Source organism: Myxocyprinus asiaticus, chromosome 3, assembly GCF_019703515.2.
Source record: "Myxocyprinus asiaticus isolate MX2 ecotype Aquarium Trade chromosome 3, UBuf_Myxa_2, whole genome shotgun sequence".
NCBI lineage: Eukaryota > Metazoa > Chordata > Actinopteri > Cypriniformes > Catostomidae > Myxocyprinus > Myxocyprinus asiaticus.
The window spans coordinates 20,174,368-20,195,861 of record NC_059346.1 but is presented as its reverse complement, the minus strand read 5'-3'; the positions used below and the strand labels follow the sequence as shown (position 1 = coordinate 20,195,861).

At 38.3% G+C, this 21,494-nt stretch overlaps 2 protein-coding genes across 3 annotated transcripts in view; both read right to left on the bottom strand.

The window, feature by feature from the left end:
* The window catches only part of cemip2 (cell migration inducing hyaluronidase 2), a 38,162-nt gene extending 36,829 nt beyond the window's left edge, over nucleotides 1-1,333 (bottom strand). For both annotated transcript variants that reach the window (XM_051671580.1, XM_051671590.1), the window contains exon 1: nucleotides 1,144-1,333. The gene's annotated coding sequence lies outside the window, so the exon portion shown is untranslated. The remainder of the gene's footprint in view (nucleotides 1-1,143) is intronic.
* A 4,380-nt stretch (nucleotides 1,334-5,713) lies between these two features.
* LOC127426585 (alpha/beta hydrolase domain-containing protein 17B) lies at nucleotides 5,714-21,449 on the bottom strand. Its single transcript, XM_051673488.1, has 4 exons — nucleotides 21,112-21,449; nucleotides 17,112-17,584; nucleotides 8,424-8,603; nucleotides 5,714-7,842 (listed from the first exon to the last, which is right to left on the bottom strand). The coding sequence occupies exons 2-4, from the start codon at nucleotides 17,576-17,578 to the stop codon at nucleotides 7,623-7,625; spliced, it is 867 nt and encodes a 288-aa protein (XP_051529448.1). The 5' UTR covers nucleotides 17,579-17,584; nucleotides 21,112-21,449; the 3' UTR covers nucleotides 5,714-7,622.
* Nucleotides 21,450-21,494: the final 45 nt, after the last annotated feature.

The following is a 21,494-nucleotide window of genomic DNA, read 5'->3' as shown; positions in this document are numbered from 1 at the left end:
TATAAAACCTGTCACACTTACCAATGTGCTTACCAATAACCACCACAGCCAAATTCTTCAATCATCATTCAAAGCAACTTAAAAGTGTCTGGCCAAAGATTCTTCACAATTTGGTTTCACTTGTTCCAAACAGATAGTAATGCTTTTATAAACTCAAGTTAGACTCATCAGGCCAAAATGAATCACAAATCCATTTTCTACTCTTTTAAACATTAGAAAAACCTTTTCAATTGCTGAACCATACCCCATTTCTTATTATATTACAAAACTATTTCTTCCTTGAATTGATCAAGCAAAGTACAGTGGCAGATAATATAAAAACTGTACTACTACTACTACTACTACTACTACTACTACTACTACTACTACTACCACCACCACCACCACCACCACCACCACCACCACCACCACCAGACCCTGCTCTGGCCAGCTGCAGGTCCTCAGTCACAAATGCAGGGGTGTAGCAATCCTTATAAGAGGGCGACCTGCTCCACCCCCTTCTTTTGGGATATAATCAATACCCATGCATTAATGTGTCCCCTCCCCCCTTTTCACATTTGTTTTTACCCCTTGCACAAATGAAATCACATTTTAAAGAGGGATGAGCAATCAATCCATAGACAAAGGGGGTGAATGGACAATAGCAGGCAATGCTCAGAACCTAAGAGTGGTAAATAATAACACGTTCAGATATTTGAGACGTTTACATACACAATGGAACAAAATAATCAAGATAAATTATCAAAGATAAAGACAGAAGACTCTAATACATTTAAAAATTGATAGTTTAAGAATATGGCACAATAGATTAGTGAACATGAATATATATCATCTTGAATGTAACAACTTCTGCTCAACTTGTACTGAGAAAATGCTGTTGTCTAAACTTTGTTTCCATGTGTGTAAAACTGACTGGCATTACAACTTGTTACATTGCGGTGCATCTAAAGTTTAACCGCGCCACAAAGTTTCATTAACTTTGTTTTCTCGTCTCATTCATGAATTAGGTCTTCCAGCACACCAAATAAACTCACTATGTAGGACACAAAATTCGTGCAAACCCATAGAAAGCCCTTCTTACCGTATGGGGAGAGGGGGGGGGGTCCCTATTCATGGACACACTGGAGGAAGAAGACCTCTTACCTTTTCGCCAGATATACTCTGTCACCTCTTCCCTTGCTCCTCCGCTACTCTACCTCAACCGTGGAGAGTCACGAGCAACTCAAATGGCTTTACAACAGGGTGAACGCGCTTAATGTGTTTTACTCTTTTTTTATCATGATGTTTTCTTTCCTGGGCTGAAATCAGCCAGCCCCGTCCCAGGCGCGGCTCGCGGAGGAAGTGAAATTAGAGGCGTGTTCTGAGAGTCAGGGAACGCCATGGAAATGGAAGAAGTGGGTAGAATAGGAACATTGGAAGATGTCATGTTATCAAACGGGCGTGGCTTGACGGCCATAGGCCGTTTCTAATTGGTCAGGAACGATGTGTCTGCATAATGATTATCATTATAATAATCTTCATTGTGTAGTTTCAATGTAATGACTATCAGAGTGTTTCACTGTCGTTATTTATGTGTCCAAACTGTGGTTAAAGTAGCACCTAGACGACGTTGTCATGTGATACCTGTTCCTTTCCTCAGCGCTGGTAGGATGTACCAATCACAGTCGTTTGTGATTATTGGTCAACTATATATTTTTTTTATTCATTTGTAGAGATTGCTAGGCTGAAAAAAAAAATCAATTTGTATGTCAATTGTTGGGATCAATAGATATAAATGATTATACTTTTTAGAGTACACATGTCTCCGATGCGACAAAAATACGTCCTAAGGTTTGAATGTGGCTCGTTGGAGTATTCGGATCCTGAGCCATCATGCGACCCCTTGAGAAATATAACTGTTACAACAGTTAGTAGTAACAAGTACCAGTTTCAGCCCAATGGGGATCCGTGCGCATAACACGCAGGCTGGAGAGGGAGTAAAAACTCATAAGGTTTTGCAGAGGTTTGTGAACTTGCGTTGAATGGAGCAGGGTAGAAATTTAAAGAATATGTTCACCCAAAAATGATAATTCTCTTATGATTTACTCACCTTTAAGCCATCCCAGATGTGTATGTCTTTCCTTCTTCAGCAGAACCAAATGAAGATTTTAATAAGCACATTTCAGCTCTGTTTGTCCATACAATGTAAGTGAATGGGTGCCGTAAGGCTGCTGGCTGTTTGACGATCCAAAAGGCATATTTAGGCAGCATAAAAGTAATCCACGCGACTCCAGTCGATCAATTCGATAGGTCAATAGGTTTGTGTAAGAAACAAATTGATAATTAAAATGTTTTTAACTTTAAATCATTGCTTCTGCCCACCGCTGTATTGCTATTTGAAATGACCTAACTCTTAATTTGGTTGTAATTTGGACCTGGTAGTAGGAAGCGTTTTTTTAAAGTTAATAAAGTTTTAATTATCAATTTATTTTTTACACAAACCTATCGATTTGCTTCAGAAGACATTCATTGATCAACTGGAGTAATGTGGATTACTTTTATGCTGCCTAAATATGCCTTTTGGACCGTCAAACAGTCAGCAGCGTCATGGCACCCATTCACTTTTATTGTATGGACATACAGAGCTGAAATGTGCTTATAAAAATCTTAATTTCGGTTCTGCTGAAGAAGGAAAGACATACACATCTGGGATGGCTTAAAGGTGAGTAAATCATGAGAGAATTATCATTTTTGGGTGAACTACTCCTTTAAGCACAAGTTAATGCGTAATTCCCAGGATTATAAATTTCAATACCATTCAACATTGTGATGAACAAATCTGACTTTCATAAAAAATATTTTTTTAAAATCATGACAGTTAGTTACCTTACATTGTGCACATTCATATATACACTCAGGAGCACTTTATTAGTAACAACTGTACACCTAATTATTCATACGGTTATCTAAGCCAATTGTGTGGCAGCAGTGCATAAAATCATGCCGATACGTGTCAGGAGCTTTAGTTAATGTTCACATCAGAATGGGGAAAAAACTTGATCTCAGTGATTTTGACCGTGGCATGATTGTTGGTGCCAGATGGGCAGGTTTGAGTATTTCTGTAACTGCTGATCTCCTGGGATTTTCACACACAAAAGTCTTTAGAGTTCACTCAGAATGGTAAAAAAAAACATCCAGTGAGCGCCAGTTCTACGGACGGAAACGCCTTGTTAATGAGAGAGGTCAACGGAGAATGGCCAGACTGGTTCAAGCTGACAGAAAGGCTACGGTAACTCAGATAACCACTCCGTACAATTGCAGTGAGCAGAACAGCATCTCAGAATGCACAACATGTCGAACCTTGAGGTGGATTGGCTACAACAGCAGAAGACCACATCAGGTTTCACTTCTGTCAGCCAAGAACAGAAAGCTGAGGCTGCAGCTGACACAGGCTCACCAAAACTGGACAGTTGAAGACTTGGAAAAAATGTAGCCTGGTCTGATGAATCTTGATTTCTGCTGAGGCACACAGATGGTAGGGTCAGAATTTGGCACCAACAGTATGAATCCATGGATCCAACCTGCCTTGTGTCAACAGTCCAGGCTGATGGCGGTGGTACACTGGTGTGGGGAATGTTTTCTTGTCAGACTTTGGGCCCATTAATACTAATCAACCATCGCTTGAATGCCACAGCATATTTGAATATTGTTGCTGACCATGTGCATCCCTTCATGGCCACAATTTACCCATCTTTAAATGGCTACTTCCAGCATGATAATGCACCATGTCACAAAGCAAATTATCTCAAACTGGTTTCATGAACATGACAATGTTCATGAAACATAGTGGCCTTCTCAGTCACCAGATCTGAATCCAATAGAACACATTTGGGATGTGGTAGAATAAAGTGCTCAGTGAGTGTGTGTGTATATATATATATATATAATGAAACTTTGATTAATATATTTCCATATATAGGTTATTCATAATGTAAATGAACTATGGATCTGTTTGGGGGGAAAAAATAACATTGAGAAAAAAAACATGGTTCTACTTTCAATGTATCACATTAATATTTTTAAATGTAGCAACTCATTTCTCATTTATATATTTTATATATATATATATACATTTGAAATTCTAGGCATGTGAAGTAGATTTGACAGTTATTACTTGTAAATGAATTAGCTGTTCATCATTCATCAACACCACATATTCCCATAGCTACAGGTTTACAATAATTATGTACATTAATGATACCAATTGGCAAATGATAATTTTTTTAGTTTTTATAATTTTCTCCCCTTTTCTCCCCAATTTGGAATGCCCAATTCCCAATGCGCTCTAAGTCCTCATGGTGGTGTAGTGACACACCTCAATCCGGGTGGTGGAGGACAAATCTCAGTTGCCTCTGCGACTGTCAATCCATGCATCTTATCATGTGGCTTGTTGAGTGCATTATGGCAGAGATGTAGCATGTGTGCAGGCTCACACTATTCTCCACAGCATCCATGCATGCATAACACACCATGCGCCCCACTGAGAGCGAGAACCACATTACAGCGACCACAAGGAGGTTAACCCAACATGACTCTACCCACCCTAGCAACCAGGCCAATTGGTTGCTTAAGAAGTCACTCAGCATGCCCTGGATTTGAACTTGCGACTCCAGGTGTGATAGTCAGTGTCTTTACTTGTTGAGCTACCCAACCGTCTTTACTTGTTGAGCTACCCAAGAGTCTTTACTTGTTGAGCTACCCAGGCCCCCCTGAAATTAGAGGTTGTTAGATGTACACTAGTTGCTGTAAATGTTGAAATTATGATTTGTATCTGAACAGAAAAATGGACCATAACACAATAATATATATATATATATATATATATATATATATATATATATATATATATATATATATATATATATATATATATATATATATATAGTAAGATCTTACGCTTGCAAAAGTAGTATTTCCTAGAGTGCTTTAACATAGTAATACATCTTTAGTATCTTGCCCTGTTTTTTGTTATAATCCTTTGAACTCACTTTAAGTGCCTTTTAGGTCTGTCTTTAAACATTATTCCACCCTAAAGAGAATGGGTCACATGTTTTCTTCCATGTTCAAGGCCCCAGGCTTCAAAGGTCACAGAACCCAGAAGTTGAGGCTCACCTTTGGGCCATAAAAGTGGTTGTGAAAAGTGGATACATATGAAAGGTTGGGAACACTGTTAAAAGGTATTCAGTTAAGTTGTTGAGTTAATTACGAGCATGCCTCTCTAAAAGAAGAGAAAATAGATGAATCTAGCTTGCATTACTTTAGAGGTACAGTAAAATCTTACAGCTCTTTCTACACTGACTGATATACACATCTATTTTAAAAGCTATATTATTGGTTAAGTATATGGACTGCTAACACAGATGTTACTATTTTCCTTTGAGCGGTGGACATATATCTTGGTTTCCCCAGTTAGGTTGTTCCTGCAATTAAGGCACAGTAAATCTTTTAGCATCTGCTTGATGACCAAGTAACCATATTAACCATTAATAACAAGTAGCCAAATATTGTGACTTCATAATTCCAACATCATAATAATAATTTCTGATTTATGTCCACAAGAGGTCGCTATAAAACTACAAAACAGAGGCAGCAAAGACTTCTACAATAAATCTTTTCAGTCAAGACTCCCACAATAAAGTCACTGACATAACTCATTTAAATTATTTTAGCTCTTTAGTCTTTGAAATACATGTTTATTTAAATTTTTGAATTATAACTATTGTCAAGATCATTATTACACACAGTGTAGCAAATTTCATTTTTACAAAAAAGAAAAACACATCTGGACAAATTGAAGTATATCAGTTTGTGCTTCAGTCTGACCAGTTAAAATCTTTTCTGAGCAATACATTATAATAAAATCAAGTTATATCAGTAATGGTATTATTACCAGTTTTATTGTACAGCCATTCAAAAAAAAAAAAAAAAAAAAAAAAAAAAACCCATCCAAACAAATGAGATGAAGATATATTTAAGAGAATTGTTCTGTTTCCTTACATATAAACATAAATCACATCCATCCAAACTCATATCACCAAGTCAGTGTGTTTCAGTCAAACTTAGATTATCTACAGAAACCTTCTGACATCGCTACTGCATGAATTGAGCAGTAGAAGTCCAAAGTAACAGCCTTATCATGGCATAAAACAACAAAGTTTTGTGCATTTCTGTATATGGGTTTCATCTGATACACAAGACAGTATAAATGGACAATTTTAATAAAAGAAAGCAATGATTCCATACAGAATCAAGAGGTGTGTTGAGTGTGTAATCAATATTATTTTCCTTAAAAAAATAAATAAAAAAAAGTGCAAAAACGAGTCATCTGTGGATAACAAATATGTACAGTACTGTGCAAAAATTTTAGGCACTTGTGAAAAATGTTGCATAGTGATGTCTTCAAAAATAAAGCCATAAATAGTTTTCATTTATCACTTCATGTCATACAAAGTCCAGTAAACATAAAAAAGCTAAATCAGTATTCAGTGTGGCCACATTTGCCTTTAAAACAGCCCCAATTCTACTAGGTACATCTGGACACAGTTTTTCTTGGTTGTTGGCAGATAGGATGTTCCAAGCTTCTTGGAGAATTCGCCACAGTTCTTGTCTCTTCTTGTAATCCCAGACGGACTCGATGGTCAGTGGGGGGCTTTGTGGGGGCAATGCCATCTCATGCAGAGTGCCCTGTTCTTCTATTCTAATCTTTTCTATTTGCAAAAGTAATGTTTGGGAGTCTAAAATGTATCTTTCCTATTGACACACTAAAGCTGAATATATAAATAACCATCTTAAGACAAATGTTTTTGTGAAACATCTTAAGTGCCAAAAACATTTGCACAGTACTGTATACGGACACTGAGTTGTACTTGAGCAGAATGTGTGTTCAGTTTGGGCTTTTACAAGCTGCAATTAAGTGTTTATTTCAAAGTGTATTTCTTTATTTGAAAGTTAAAACATACTACTTTCATATTGTCAACAGAGGATAATACATTTTAAAGTGAAGTATAGAAGAGTATGTGTGTTGCCATGTAGAACACTGGAAAATACAAAAATAACTAAAATAAAAACGAAATTACATAACGTGTACACATTTAAGCAGAGATGTTTTAAACAGTAATGTATCAAAGTCACACACACACACACACACACACTCTGTGTGTATTTGGCATCACCTGTATGGCAAATGTTTTGTGTCAGAATGTTGCATCTGTTGCATTGTAGAGTACTTCATTGTGTTCACCACATGGTCTTATAAAACAGGCATACAGCAAAATCAAAAGACAAAAATCTGACTTAAATGGAATGGGTTTCATTCTATAGTACACAGTATCAAGACACAAGCAGAAACTTCCATCGGGCCACTGAATCAGCTGACCCCTCACTCACACCACTACAGGTAAACAAATACACCCCTAAGAAAGGCAGTAAGGACACTCCTCCCATCTTCTATACACCACTGAGCAGTGCAACTCAATAATTAAGAAACACACACACACACACACACACACACACACACACACACACACGATAAATGCAGTCAAGTTCACAGTTGCTAACTGGTGAGTCCTAATCTTGAAGTCCATTTATAAGTCTACAAGTTCATGGGCTACAAACTGTTTCAAGCGTTCCAAGTACTGTCCATACAGCTCTACATCATTGTGGCCGGCCCCCTCCACCCAGAGCGGCTCCACAGGCCGTTGGCAGCGCTCGTACAGGGCCAGTCCATGGGAAAAATCAATCACCTCATCCTCCGTACCATGGATTACCAGCACCGGAGAGGTCACTTTAGAGATTTTATCAATGCTGAAGAGACAAACACAAACAAAATGAGTCCAGTACACACATGAATCACCATAATATGCTTTGAAATATCATGTGTAGATGTGGATCTGGTATTTGCTTGTGTTACTAATGAAATAGGAAGAAACAATGTCAAGCTATATGTATAAGCTATTTCTCCTTTTGAAGAAAGTCATATGGGCTTGGAGCATCATAAAAGTGAGTAAATGACAGAATTTTAATTTTGGGTGAAATATCACAACAAAAAAATAAAATAATACATTAAAGTTTGATTTAATTACTCTATTATTATTATTATTTCTAATCATAAATAAAAATCCATGACCATGTTAGAGAATATGTTGGTCCATTAGCATTGGTTTAACAACAAAACATTGTTTTAAAATATTTGTCACTAGAGGGCACCCAATGACAGTAATGGCTTTGGGGGCAGCAAACCGGATGAGCCAAGGAGAAGTCTTCTATAGCTACAATATGGCTGCCCAAAGAAACTTATCATTTGAATGAAAATGTGAAGAGAAACAGTGAAGCAGAGAAGGGAAGATATTAAACAAGTCCAAGGTAAGAGAGAAAGAAAGACTCACTTGGGGAATGCATCGAAGCAGTAGGTCTTCTTGGTGTCCGGAAAAGCCACTCGCATGCCTGAGGTCAGAGGGGAGTGTAGGATGACCGCAGCACTCTCGTAGCGAGAAGCCAGATCAACTGAAGGGACCGTGCCAATACTCTGGCCATAAATTATCACATTCTCCGGCCTGATACCATACCTAGAACATTCAAAGGATTTGTTAAAACACACCCACTCTCTCTTATGATGCTTTGATCAGAACCGGAACAGTACAGGTTGAGTAACCTCTATTTACCAGACAAACTTGTCCTTAGTTTCACATCAATGCATCAGACCTTCTTGCATTTGGAAACTGGAGGGTGTTCTGATGGTTTGTGGTTAGCCTGCATGCCAGCAGTTTAAGAAAGTCTGTTCTAAATCATTACATAATGTCAATTGGCCAATTAACTGTTATTACTTTTACGCAAATGCACAGGCGTGAGCCAAAATTTAAAAGCGGGTACTAGAACAGGGAGCGGTTAATCAAACCTTTCCTGTAAGTCGAGTTGCCTGCAGTCAACAGTTTCTGTTCCAATACATTTCATCAAGAGACTGCTATAGGGGATATTTTGCACATAAATGAAAATTGTCATCATCTAATGAGACTTCAAACACACATATGATTCATATGACCCCCCCCCCCAAATACCCCCCAGCTGTTATCCGAAGTGACTTACAAATAAGTAATTTTGCTACAGGAGACAACAATATTCACATTATAGCAATACCAGTATTCAGTATAATCCAGTTACTGTAATCGAATTTCTTTAGTTTAAAAAAAAGTGTAATGAATTACATTTTAAAGCTGCAATCAGTCATTTTTTTCCTCATTAAAAAAGTGTAACTCCTAAAGACATGAATTGTAATTTTGCAATATATCTAGGAAATCATGACCACTCGCATTAAAATTAAGACTCCAGTCATATCAGTAACTTTATAAAAGCTGCTTTATTCTACATGGAAATGGTCCACACATGGGGGCTGCCATGTTAGAATCACATGACCAGCCAAATATTACTCGCTTAATCTCAGTAACCATCATGTTAACTGACACTTTCACTCATTGATTAAAGTAATCATGGCTGAATGTGAATACTACATTTCTACAATGGCATCTGGAACTGAAAACTTTTGATTTTAAATGATACTGCATCCAAGCCACTAGGTGTCAGTGTAAGTCCAAGATGACACAAAGACAAAAGTTACTGAGTGCACCTTTAAATTCTTGTAATCTGATTACAGTTACTGACTTTCAATTTATCTAATTACTTTTAAGTACATTGTAGGGTTATGCTTATTTCTACTACATTATTTATGTAGAATACATTAATTATGGCCCGAGTCATTGAAGGAGAAATGTGAGGTGCTGAATGTATGACTTGTGTGTAACAATGCACAAGAAATATTATTTTGAATTTGAGCAGAAAAATGTTTTAGAAAGTAACCTAAAAGTAATTAGTAATGTGATTACTAATTATGTAATTGAAAAAGTAAAGTCATCTTTAGAGAAATAATTAGTAATTTGTAGAGGATTACTATTTTTAATTAACTTACCCAACACTGAGCAATACAGAGTTTAAAGAGTAAGCCAGACTAGTACAGAACCAAGAGCAAAAGTAAAAATAATTAAAAATCAATAAAAATAAATAGAAAAAGGTTTTATTTTTATTATTCTTATTTTATTTTTTTATTTAAAGGAAGTTCCTTACGGATTAAGTACGTGCAGGAATTTCAAAAACAAGAATTGCAATTTACAAATATATGATTATAAATGACACAGCCATTTTATTTGATAAATAATATATAATACATTTACATTATGTAATAAACAGCCAAAGTTTATTATTATTATTATTATTATTAATTCCTTGATATCATTTGGAAAGAGTACAAATGTGCAAACGTATATATGCACACATTTATATGCATTTAAGAGTATGCTCCACAGCAACCGGAGAACAGTGCACCTGATGGTAGCAGTGACTGCACATCAGCACACTGCATAATAATGAGGAATTTATTTAATGTTGATTGTAGTTAATAACCATGAGATCAGAAGATTTCTTAAAGAGTCAATTGAGATGCAAGAATCGAAGTATCTTGAACTCAGACCAGTTTAACATTTTTCTCTTGTATTGTACAGATTAGGGTTTGGGTAGGAACAGCTGTTTTCATGTCAGCAGCACACATTGACAATCCCAGACCGTGATTAACACATCTCTGAATATCATGGAAAGGAGTGAGCATAGATTGATTAACCATGGGGACGCTGTATGCATATTTCATACCATGTTATAAAGGGCATAGTCAGCTGACTCCACTGCCACCGAAAGAAACGTCTGGGTGAAGAGATCATGGACCTGAGACGTAAACTCATAAATAACTCCCTAAGTAGGTCATATAGACCTTAAGAGGAAAAAACATTGTGAAACCTTTGCACTAAAAAAAACAAATTATACCAGGTATTGTACTGTGCCCAATCTCCAATTACCCAGTACTGTAATATGCTTTGAATGTTGCTTTCAGTTCTCTTTCAAGGTGTTGGTCTAGTGACTTGGTGGCAAATAGAAGGTAACAGAACTGGTTTAAGGCTGTAACTGAAAATTAGCATTGTATGGTTTGGCCAAAATTAATGTAAATATTTACTTTGAATTACAAGCAGATTACATACCTAATGTATTACTGGCCACCTTTGTCAGTATTTGGAATATATTCCATGCTCATGCACATTCAAACAAACAAACTGCTTAATGTCCCACTAAATAGATAAACTCCTATCTCATACTAGGCTCCCTTAGATTGCAGTATAAAATGGACCGTTGAGACCAATACAATCAATCAATTTAGTCCAAAGGGACAGTTCACATGATTTTACATTAACCTGTGTGATCATGTGAGAAGGTGGAATGTGTTTTGGAGAAAAGGCAGAATGGGTGCTCAAGAATGAGAAAAAGGAGAAGTGACACTAAGCTCTGCTTCAGAATTATGTTTTGGCTTTCAATTTAAGCACAGCTTCAGGATTTCAAGGGGGCTACATTCTCTCTGATTCATGCTCAGGGGAACTCTGAATGTCTTTTCACTTAGCCAGCTTTAGAAAGAGAAGGTAGGGCCCCGCTACAGACCTGCTGATTTTCTAAAACACTAAACAAATTACTTGCCGTTGTGTTTTTCTTTAAGTTAATTTCCTTATCTTACAGGCCGCCAATTCCACATATAAGCAACTATAAAGATAATTAAGAAGTATTATTTGTTCCCATATCAACGTATCATAGTACAATTGCTGACAACAAAATAAACCAACATGTGCAATAAACTGACCAAATTACATTTACTAATTTAATGTAGGTCATGGACAAAGTAGCCTTAAATACAAAAAATTAGTAAACACCCTTTGCTTGTCATTTGACAACATCAGGAAGTTTCTTTTCACTTCCTGGGTGGACAATGTTGCCATGACTGCAACTGAGCCTGTCCTTCCAGGTTTCACTGGGAATCAGTTGCTAGGCAACCAATCAATATTTGACTTTGAGCCGAGCTCAATGAAAGATGGACACAAAATTCTCACAGGCTCCTCAAGAGAGCTTCGACTCCAAAAATACTCACGAACACAATAGTCATTATAAAACTTCAGGAGGGGAGGGGGTCTCATTCAAAACAGCTACTACTGCCGGTTGCTATGGCGCTTCCTCGATGACATCATAGTCACCGACTTCAGGGGGGTGGGGGGAATTCTCTCTTAGACAATGGCATTTCCTTTGCCGCTTCCTTTCTGAGTCTTCCACACCGGAACTGTCTTAGACTTTTAGATGACTGCACGCAATACACTTCAACACAGTTTTCCTGGCTTATTATTTCAAGACAACACCAGATGGTACTGTGATGTGGGTGATCGGATTATGATTTTGCTTGGTAGAACTTGCCCGATTCCATCTTTGCCCACAGTATTAAAGGTATAGTTCTCCCAAATATGAAAATTCTGTCATTACTCAACCCTCATTTTGTTCCAAACCTGTAATCTGACTTTATTCTTTCATGGAACACAAAAGGAGTTATCTTTTAGAATGTCCAAGTTGCTCTATCCCTGGTTGCCATTCACTTTTATTGTATGAAATAGACAGAATGACTATGAAAGTGAATGGTGACCAGGGACAGAGCAGCTTTAGAGCACCTCCTTTTTGTGTTCCTTGGGAAAAAGAAGCTATACAGGTTTGGAATGATGTGATGGCAAGTAAATGATGACAGAATTTTCGTTTCTGGGTGAACTATACCTTTAAACCATTAATGCAAACCGACAGTCAAAGTGCCTGGTTGTAAACACATATAAACAGACAAAAACAAGCTTACTGCAATAGCTTGCTGTGATAACAGATGGCATTATCCGGACCAACCCCTTAGATTAGAACCTGGCCCAAGTAAAGACATTCATGCTGCCTCAGGAGTTTGCTGTACCATCCGCTCTTCTGGCAAGCAGTTAACACAGATCTCTGTGTGTGTACGTTTGAAAAGCCCCACCTGATGTTTCAACACTGAATCACCTGGCTAAGCAGACAGAAAGGTGTGTCTGCCCTTCTCTGATTAATGCCAGGTTGGTTTCAACTATGCACAATTTCGCATGGTGACATAGTCACCATGTCTTTTCTTCCAGGCTCTCTGACATACAGTTTAGTTTTGGGAACCTCCGGTCTTCAATTGTTTCTGAAACATATGACTGAAATATATGGCAACCCTGAAAATGAAAGTAATATTCACTCTAAGCTTACTGATTTAGTGGCATACAATCATAAATTCATAAAAACATGAAAGCGGCTTTTTTGCGATTGCAAATCATTCACCACACAGCGCTGGCAATCCAAAAAAAGGGTGACAGAAAAAGCTTTGTGCTATATACGCCTCGCTGGGCCAATCACCACGGTCTGATAAGGACTCTCAATCTTGTCTTGTCTATCGAGATCAAATTGAGAATTTACAAGGCAAATATTTTCAAGACACCTAAAAGGCAGGTGCTCTTTATGATAGCTGCTCAGATGAGGATTGTTTAAGTGATGGTTTATTGCAGTCAAAACCCAAACAGCAAAAAAACAAAAAAAGATCTTCCACAGATGGAGAAACACATATGGAAAAACACAGTTTATCACAGTGCAACCCGGTCAGAGCCACACGGGAGCCAAAAAATAACTGCAAATTTCAAGTCCAAATCATCCTTTCACAAATTGTATTTAAATTGTTTTGAAGTCTCACGCTGTTGTTGAGTGCGTTTCAATTAAATGGTTTTGGGGACACTACATCACGTTTGACATTAATTACATTTCTACGGCTATAAAAAGCAGCTTCTCTCCTCTCTTTCGCTCTAATCTGGATTCTCAAAATGATGCAATCCTCTATTTGAGCATAATTTAATAAAAAAAGAACCAGCAATGCTGGCCGGCGTTGACAGAATGAGATTAAAATGCCAATTATCCTTTGGAAAATGTGGACAACGATGCTTAGGAAGGCGGTGCACGAAATGGTGGCCTGCCAAAATGTGCCAAGGCAGTAGACCTTTAACCTGAAAGCTTTCACTTGAAAAGAAGAGGAGGACAAATGGTTTTCTATGAACAAGGGGGAAATTCACAGCAGAAACATATTTCTGTTTTACAGAAATATAAGAAGATTTGGATGAGGTGGTCTACTTAACTCCTACACCCGTCTAAAACAGATATGCACACTGGCACAAACACATAAACATAAGCATACTGTGAAGGAGCATAAGATGATGAAAGGAAAAACATGGGATAAAGTAAAGGTCCAACATAAAGGAGATGTCAGCTATCATTAAAGTCTTTTACAGTGGCAGTCAGACTGGTTCAGCAGCAGTTTCAAACCTAGCACACACTTCAAGCTTGTGGCACTTTGATCTTTTAAAGCAATGGTCATCCAACACTTCATACTCCGTTCACTTCCATTAAAACCCATCCGTGGTAGACCAGACACTCAAGCTTATGCATAGAAATTGTACATTCCACTGCGTACAAAAGTTCAAGCTTGGCGAATTCTGACCTGCGAATTCAGATGACTTGAAGACATGTGACTGATAGAAGATGGAAAAGTCACACACTGATCTCTTGGCTCAATACAAAGAATACATATTTCAAAGCTGCGTGTTTTTATTGTTGAAAGTGAGCAGATGGTATATTTAACACTTTAAAAATCCATAAGCCCTCCTATATGACATTAAACTCTGTATAATGTCCAAAGTAATTTCGCATGCTCAAAGCCTAGTGTGACTGGGGCTTGAGTCTGCATAAAAAAAAAGCCCTGTATTATAGCCAACGCTCTTCAAGTGTGCACACTCGTGAGACCCACTGCGACTAGGCAAAGACGCTACCGCAGTTTTCAAACTGGTCCAGTTGTCTGGTTTGCACACTGTCCCTCAAGAAAGCAAAAGAGAGTGCAAGAAGAGAGCGATGCAGTGGGAAGTGGGAGCCAAAAAAAAAAAAAAAAGAGACATCAAAGTGCTGCCAATGTCTCATCCACATTTTGGTCTCTTTTACTTAATTTTTTTCCCGTTCTGTGGATATCAGTGCAAAAATTACTAAAAGCTCTTTCTCCATGTTGTTTGTTGAAATTAGGGGTGGGCGATATACCGGTTAAAACAATATGCCGGTAGAAATGTCAACTGGTACAAATTATCGAGTACTGACCATATCGTAGTTATACAGAACACTGCATTGTTCCGAACGAGTGTTCTAATGCGAAAGGTCTACCATTATTTTTGACATTCATTTTTTTAATATTTTTCAATCAAATTTCCATTTAAATGTTATAATTGTGGTATATCCACCAAATAAATTCAAGAATCTCGATAATTTTTCTTCTTATATTGCCCAACCCTAGTTGACATGTCAAGAATAAACGTAGCTTTATGCGCAAATTTGTTTGAGAATTTCAGGATTATAATTACAGTTGGAGAGGAGAATTATCTTATTTTTGATACACCTTTTCTGCGATTAGTTGAGTAAAGCGTGTATTGAGTAAAGGGCTTTATCTGTATCCATGTGTCCTTGTGAGGGGTGGCCTGGCCTGATCTATCTTCTGTGGCTGATTTGGTAATGCTCGGGAACACTGGGAGTGACCAAAAAAGAATTTGGGGACTGCTTTATGAGGTACGTCCTATCCCTCAGGGACGTGATACGTCTAAACAGTGTGGCCTCAGTTCAGAGCATCAGCTGTACTTTGACACCACATGAATGCATGCGTGCACAGCAGCAAAAGCGCAGTTTAACACACCCCCACACATGCACACAGTTACTCAAAACATTAATGTGGTCATGAAAACAAAGCCTTTGTGTCTTTCTCTTTCTTTCTTGCATGAACAGCGACACTGCAATATCTTGCCTCATTGGAGGACACATACTTAACAGAACTAAGTTCTCACGATCCATAACCACTGTCAACACGCACAAAAAAGTCTGATGTACAGATGAGATATTGGGGCACATGATACAGTAAATGTATCTGCCATCTGACAAATACCCAGCTGCTACTGGAAAAAAACATTTCAATTTGAGGTTGAGCTAGTGTGATTCAGCTATGAAGAAATGAAACTTCCCTTTGCTGCACACTTAAATCTAAACAAAACTACAGTCTGAACCAAAAAATAACTATTGACATTCCGCAAGCAGTCTATCTGAGTAGCACAATTTCCTCCCCCAACCATTTGAAAGAGGCATAGCACACTCAGATGGGGGGGGGGATGGGGCCCAAGGGGTAGAGTCCATATTAAATATATCGCCCAAGCCCTTGGGAATCGGAGGAGGACAAAGACATGGCAGATAACCCTGTTAAAGTAAAGAGATCATACAAATCTACTACCACTAAAACCATCTGAGGTTTGGCCCAAAGACCAAATCGAAACATTGGCTAGACCTGCAATGGGGTAAACTGTCCAAACTGATCTACTGGTAGTGAGTTCCACAGAGATATACATATACATGTAGATGGGTAGTATGTTTGGCCAAAACATATTATCTAATGCAATTTTTAACATAGAGCTTAGAGGTGTATAGAGAGGTAAGTGTGACTGGATAAATGCAATGGAGAGGCATTACAAATGTGAAAGGGGTCATGACATGAGGAATTAAATGTACCTTCTTTTGATAAATAAGAGTTCATTGTACTATAAAAACATACTGTAAGTTTTAGAACTCAAAACTTCCTCCTCAATGCAAAAAAAAAAAACAACAAACAAAAAAAACAAAACATTTATTGAACCAAAGCTGAAAAAATGCTTTGCCCTCTACTTCCGCAACCTTGTGACATCACACAGGGACTCATTAATGCATGACTGCCTCCATAGCAAAACATCAATGCCTACTTTTACATCACAGATCCCTTGGCCCCGCAAACTGGTGCTCAGTTGGAGTAATACGTATATTAATACTTATATTGAAGTCTTAAAGGGGAACGGAGTCGTAAACTGAGCGTTTCAGACAGAGGGCCAGAGATAAGGTTTAAAATGATCATATATTACTAAATTATGACTGTTTTTGGTGCTAAAAACTAATATTATAAGTGGATCTCGGGGAAAATAACAAAATTAGAAAAAAGTAGCCTCAGCAGAAACCAGCAGGAAAAAAGCAGCCTCAAAAAGCTTCCAAAGTTATGTGACCTTCAGGCATACTCTCCTCACCTTGTTCGTAGTGCATGCCAAGCCGCATCCACATCAGCGTACAAATTCTTCTCTGAAGGTTTCCCTGAGCTTGCCCCGTAACCAGAGTAGTCATATGAGAACACGTTACAGTTGATGCGGGAGCCCAGGCCAATGTAGAAGCTACTCATCTGGCCCAAGTCCACAGCGTTACCATGGGAAAACAACAACGTATAACGTGCATTGGGAGAACATCGCACAAACATGCAAGCAATACGGTTCCCCCTAGATGTCCGAATCATGAAGCACTCAATGGCTTCTTTCTCCCGGGCAGAGTACTGCCAATCCGCACGCTCGGAGAGGTGGAGGGTCCATCGGCTGCCACTCTCGTCACACATCAAGGTGTACGTGGGCTCCGGGGGAAGGAAGGCCAGCTTGGAGGCGATTTTGCTTGGGCACGGTGGACAGCAGAAGAGGCAGCATAGCTCACTCAAAGACAGGTGATTCATCTTTCACTTGAGGGGGAAGAACAAAACAGATTGGCAAATGAGTGGAGTGAAAACATAAAGGTCAAATAATTAAAAATAGATGTGTCTTGATGTCTTAAGCAGACACCCCAAATAAATGTATTTCCCAAAGAAGACCGACCATAATAGTTTCCCCATGATGAGTTAATATGCAGACTGAATAACCTATTCCTTAATTGTTCACTCAACAATTACAGTTCTCTCATCATTTAGGAATGCTTAGGCCGTCTCAAACTCATATGACTGTCTTTCTTCTGTGGAAGACAAACTAAGATATTTGGATTGCGATATGATGTGAACTTGGGTCCCCATTGACTTGAATTGTATAAATATGTTTAGGCCAAAATATCTTTGTCTTCTGCTGAAGAAAGAAAGTCATACGAGTTTGAGATGGCATGAGGCAAGTAAATTATCACTTTTGGGTGAACTATTCCTTTAAATACAACTTAAGCTCAAGCGACAGCATTTGTGGCATAGTATTCATTTCCAAAAAAACAACTCGTACCTCATTAAAAAGAAAAATCACGATTACAGTCATGCACTTACAATGGAATAGTGAATAGGGCCAATCCATAAACGTTTAATGCCCCGTTTCAAAAGTTTAGCCACAAGACAAAAACATTATACAGTACAGATCTGAAATTTAGGTTGCAACCCAAATGCTCACTGCATCCGACAAATGACAGAAGATAGAATGGAAGTCATTCATTTCCAATGGAGTGTTGAATGGGGGCTGCGACCATCTCCGGATGCGACATTTTCGAATCTGATTTGAGCTTCGGCTGGTTTCTGCAAATGTACAACCTACATATTTAAAAGCACATCTATGAATTTCTGCTTCCTTTTTGCTGAATTATGGTTGTTGTTGCTGCCAATCATCATAATAATAACAACTATAAAAAGTATGAATAATAAATATTACTTTAATAATAAAAACTGAATGAATATTAATCTTGAATTTAATTGAATTCATCCATCTGCGATTGTGTGTGAACAAAATCACACACATTAATATCATTCTGAAGAAAATCTATAGAAGCTTCCCCCTCCATTAATGAAATCCATTGCAAGCAAAATGACAATTCAACACGATTGCCATTAGGGGGAGAAATACGACAGTCGTATGTGAATGTGGGAGATAGTGAAGAGGCGGATTAAGCCCAAAGTATCCACAGTTTTCCTGAGCAAACACTGGGCGGCGCCATGATGATTCTAATTGCCCTTTTTCTATTTCTGGTCTCGAGATGGTAAGTAAAAACTGCCAAAAGGAGCAATCCAGAGGAGAACAACCACCATTTAAGTGTTACTTGGTGTAAAAATGAATTTCAGGCTCAACTTGTGCAGTTGTTGGCTGTCATAACTCAGAATAATTAATGATATCAAAATTAATGACATCACTTCATGTCATCTACAAATTCAGAGGTGAGGCACTGTCTCTTTAAAAAAAAAAAAAAAAAAAAAAAAATGGTCATCTTGACTCTGTGAAGTATCGGCATATTTTTATTTATTTTTTTACAATCTTTACTAATGTAATACCTTAAACATTACATTACCCTGTAAGAATATACGTCGATGTGAGTGAAAACACTGGAGACCGTAAACTGAAAACAGTCGAATTGTGGAACACTTCCGCGTTGAGGAAAAATGGTGGACACTTCGATTAGACGAGGACGCTAGGCATCTGCATACAGAACGTGTGACGCAATTTTTGTCATCAGCAAAGTGATTTGTGACGTGATGAAACTAGACCAACTAGCAGCAGAGTGCTACAGCACTAAACATGTAAGGCTTGATTTTTTTTAAAGGCCCAGGTATACTACGTTTTTGTGCGTTTCGGATTGGATCATGCCCGGTAAGCAGCATTGCCTTTCAAAATATACTCTTCTGACCATGAGCGAATACAAACACATTCACTTTCCCACTACAACTGCTTTGTGATACTCTTGAAGTCAGGGGCGTAGTTTCCAGGGGGGATGGGGGCAGGTAACCCCCCAGTAATCAAAACAAGCAAGTACAACCCCCCCAATATTTATACCATGATCTACACCCTTGCTTGAAGTACAGTCAACAACAGGTGCATGTGCCAATGATGGATGGGCACAGAAAAGGACTGTCCACATGTCGAGAAAATCTGAACGCACACAGACAGTCCACGCGGACTGTGCTGATGATGAAATTTGCATCGTAAATACTGTGTGCGGAATGATCAGCAATGCAGCCAAACGAAGTATATATTGGCCTTTAGGCCCGGGTATACTTCGTTTTTCTGCATTCTGGATCGGATCGCACCGGGTCGACTGCGTTGCCTTTTAAAGTATACTCATTTGACTGTGAGCGAATACAAATGCATTCGACACGTGCACACTACGACTGCTTTGTGTCATTCCTTTAGTACAGTCAACGGCTGCCGCATACTCCTGAGAAAATCTGGGCCGCGCGCGGACAGTCAGCGCAGACTGTGCTGATGACGACATTTGCGTCACGCATACTATACCGATCAGCATTGCCGACAACCGAAGTACTGTACACTTTGGGTATAGCTTTAACCGCACGTGCTCTGTATGCGCAGCATGCGCCTGGAATTATTTGCATTATTTAGTGGGTCCTTAAAGATAGTACAATTTATTTGATCAAAATAAATTGTCACATTTCAAAGAACGATCACTTTCATTTGATATATGACTTGTCTATTTTAGCGCTAGGTGAAAAACTTTTATATTCATATTCTTATGAATCTCAGGGTGGCGCTCATTTGCGAAGCAGAGGTTTTTATGCTTTTTGTTAATTTATGTAACAAATGCAAAAGTAATGGTATTCTATAGATTCTACGCTTTGAAATGGTACTACAGATGAGTGACTTATCCACAATTATGCAGGGGAAACTGTTGCTATACTAAAGCTAAATTGACGTCATTAATGACTGTCAAGACTTTATCCTCAAGATAGTTTTGATGCGTCTGATATCCTTGATCAGACTAAGCTACTATATTTACGAGTTGTGGCTGTCAGATGACTAACACCCTCATTTGGGTGACAAATAAAGGTGGTTTTTCTGGAGAAAAAAAAAAGGAGGTTAAAAAGGTAGACTTGGAATATCCAATGTTTCACAAAACTGGGAAAAAGCCAGTATCATCCGTAACCCACAAGACAGCTTCATATAGTCCAAAAAAATTGACAAGTTTTCTCTTGTACATGAGACGACAGTTTAGTACCTAAAGCGCCGTTTATACAGTCACCTAAACCACACGTAAACAGTCTACAAAATAACCAAACCTTTACAATAAAACATTAGATACCTGCTCCTAAATAATGCAAATTCTATCTTTTACACTAAACATAAATATTTGATTTCATGGTTTGCTTAGTTATACACTGCATAAGAGACGATAAAAAGCAAATAAGACCAGAAAGTGTCAGCGAATGACACGTACCTCTCTCAGTTCAAATCACATCATTTAATAAGCGCGAGCTTAATTGAGAACGCTGAAATAAACTATTTGGTTAGCTCGGTCTACCTGTGTAAGAAGGTCCCGTTGCTGGCAGTGATGGTGAATGCAGGAATGCTTTAATTTGGTGATCCGGTGCAGTCACTATTTTTGATTAGTCAAACGTGAAATTCCCATTAACTGAACACTCGGTCCACTCAGCCCTTTCTAGAGTCCCTCAAAACCTGCCTCCGCCTCGACCAGCTGAGTTAAACTTGTCAACATGTGCTCCCTATTTGATGCTCATACGAAATCAAAGGCTCCCCGTGTTAATGTAGTAGTGACGTGATGAAACTAGACCAAGATTTCTATTCTAATCTGTCCGGTTCGGGTGATCTCATCTCACATCAGCGAGCACCCACAGCTGCTTTCCTTCTGCTTTTTCTGCGGAATGCCGGATGTCAACGTCACAC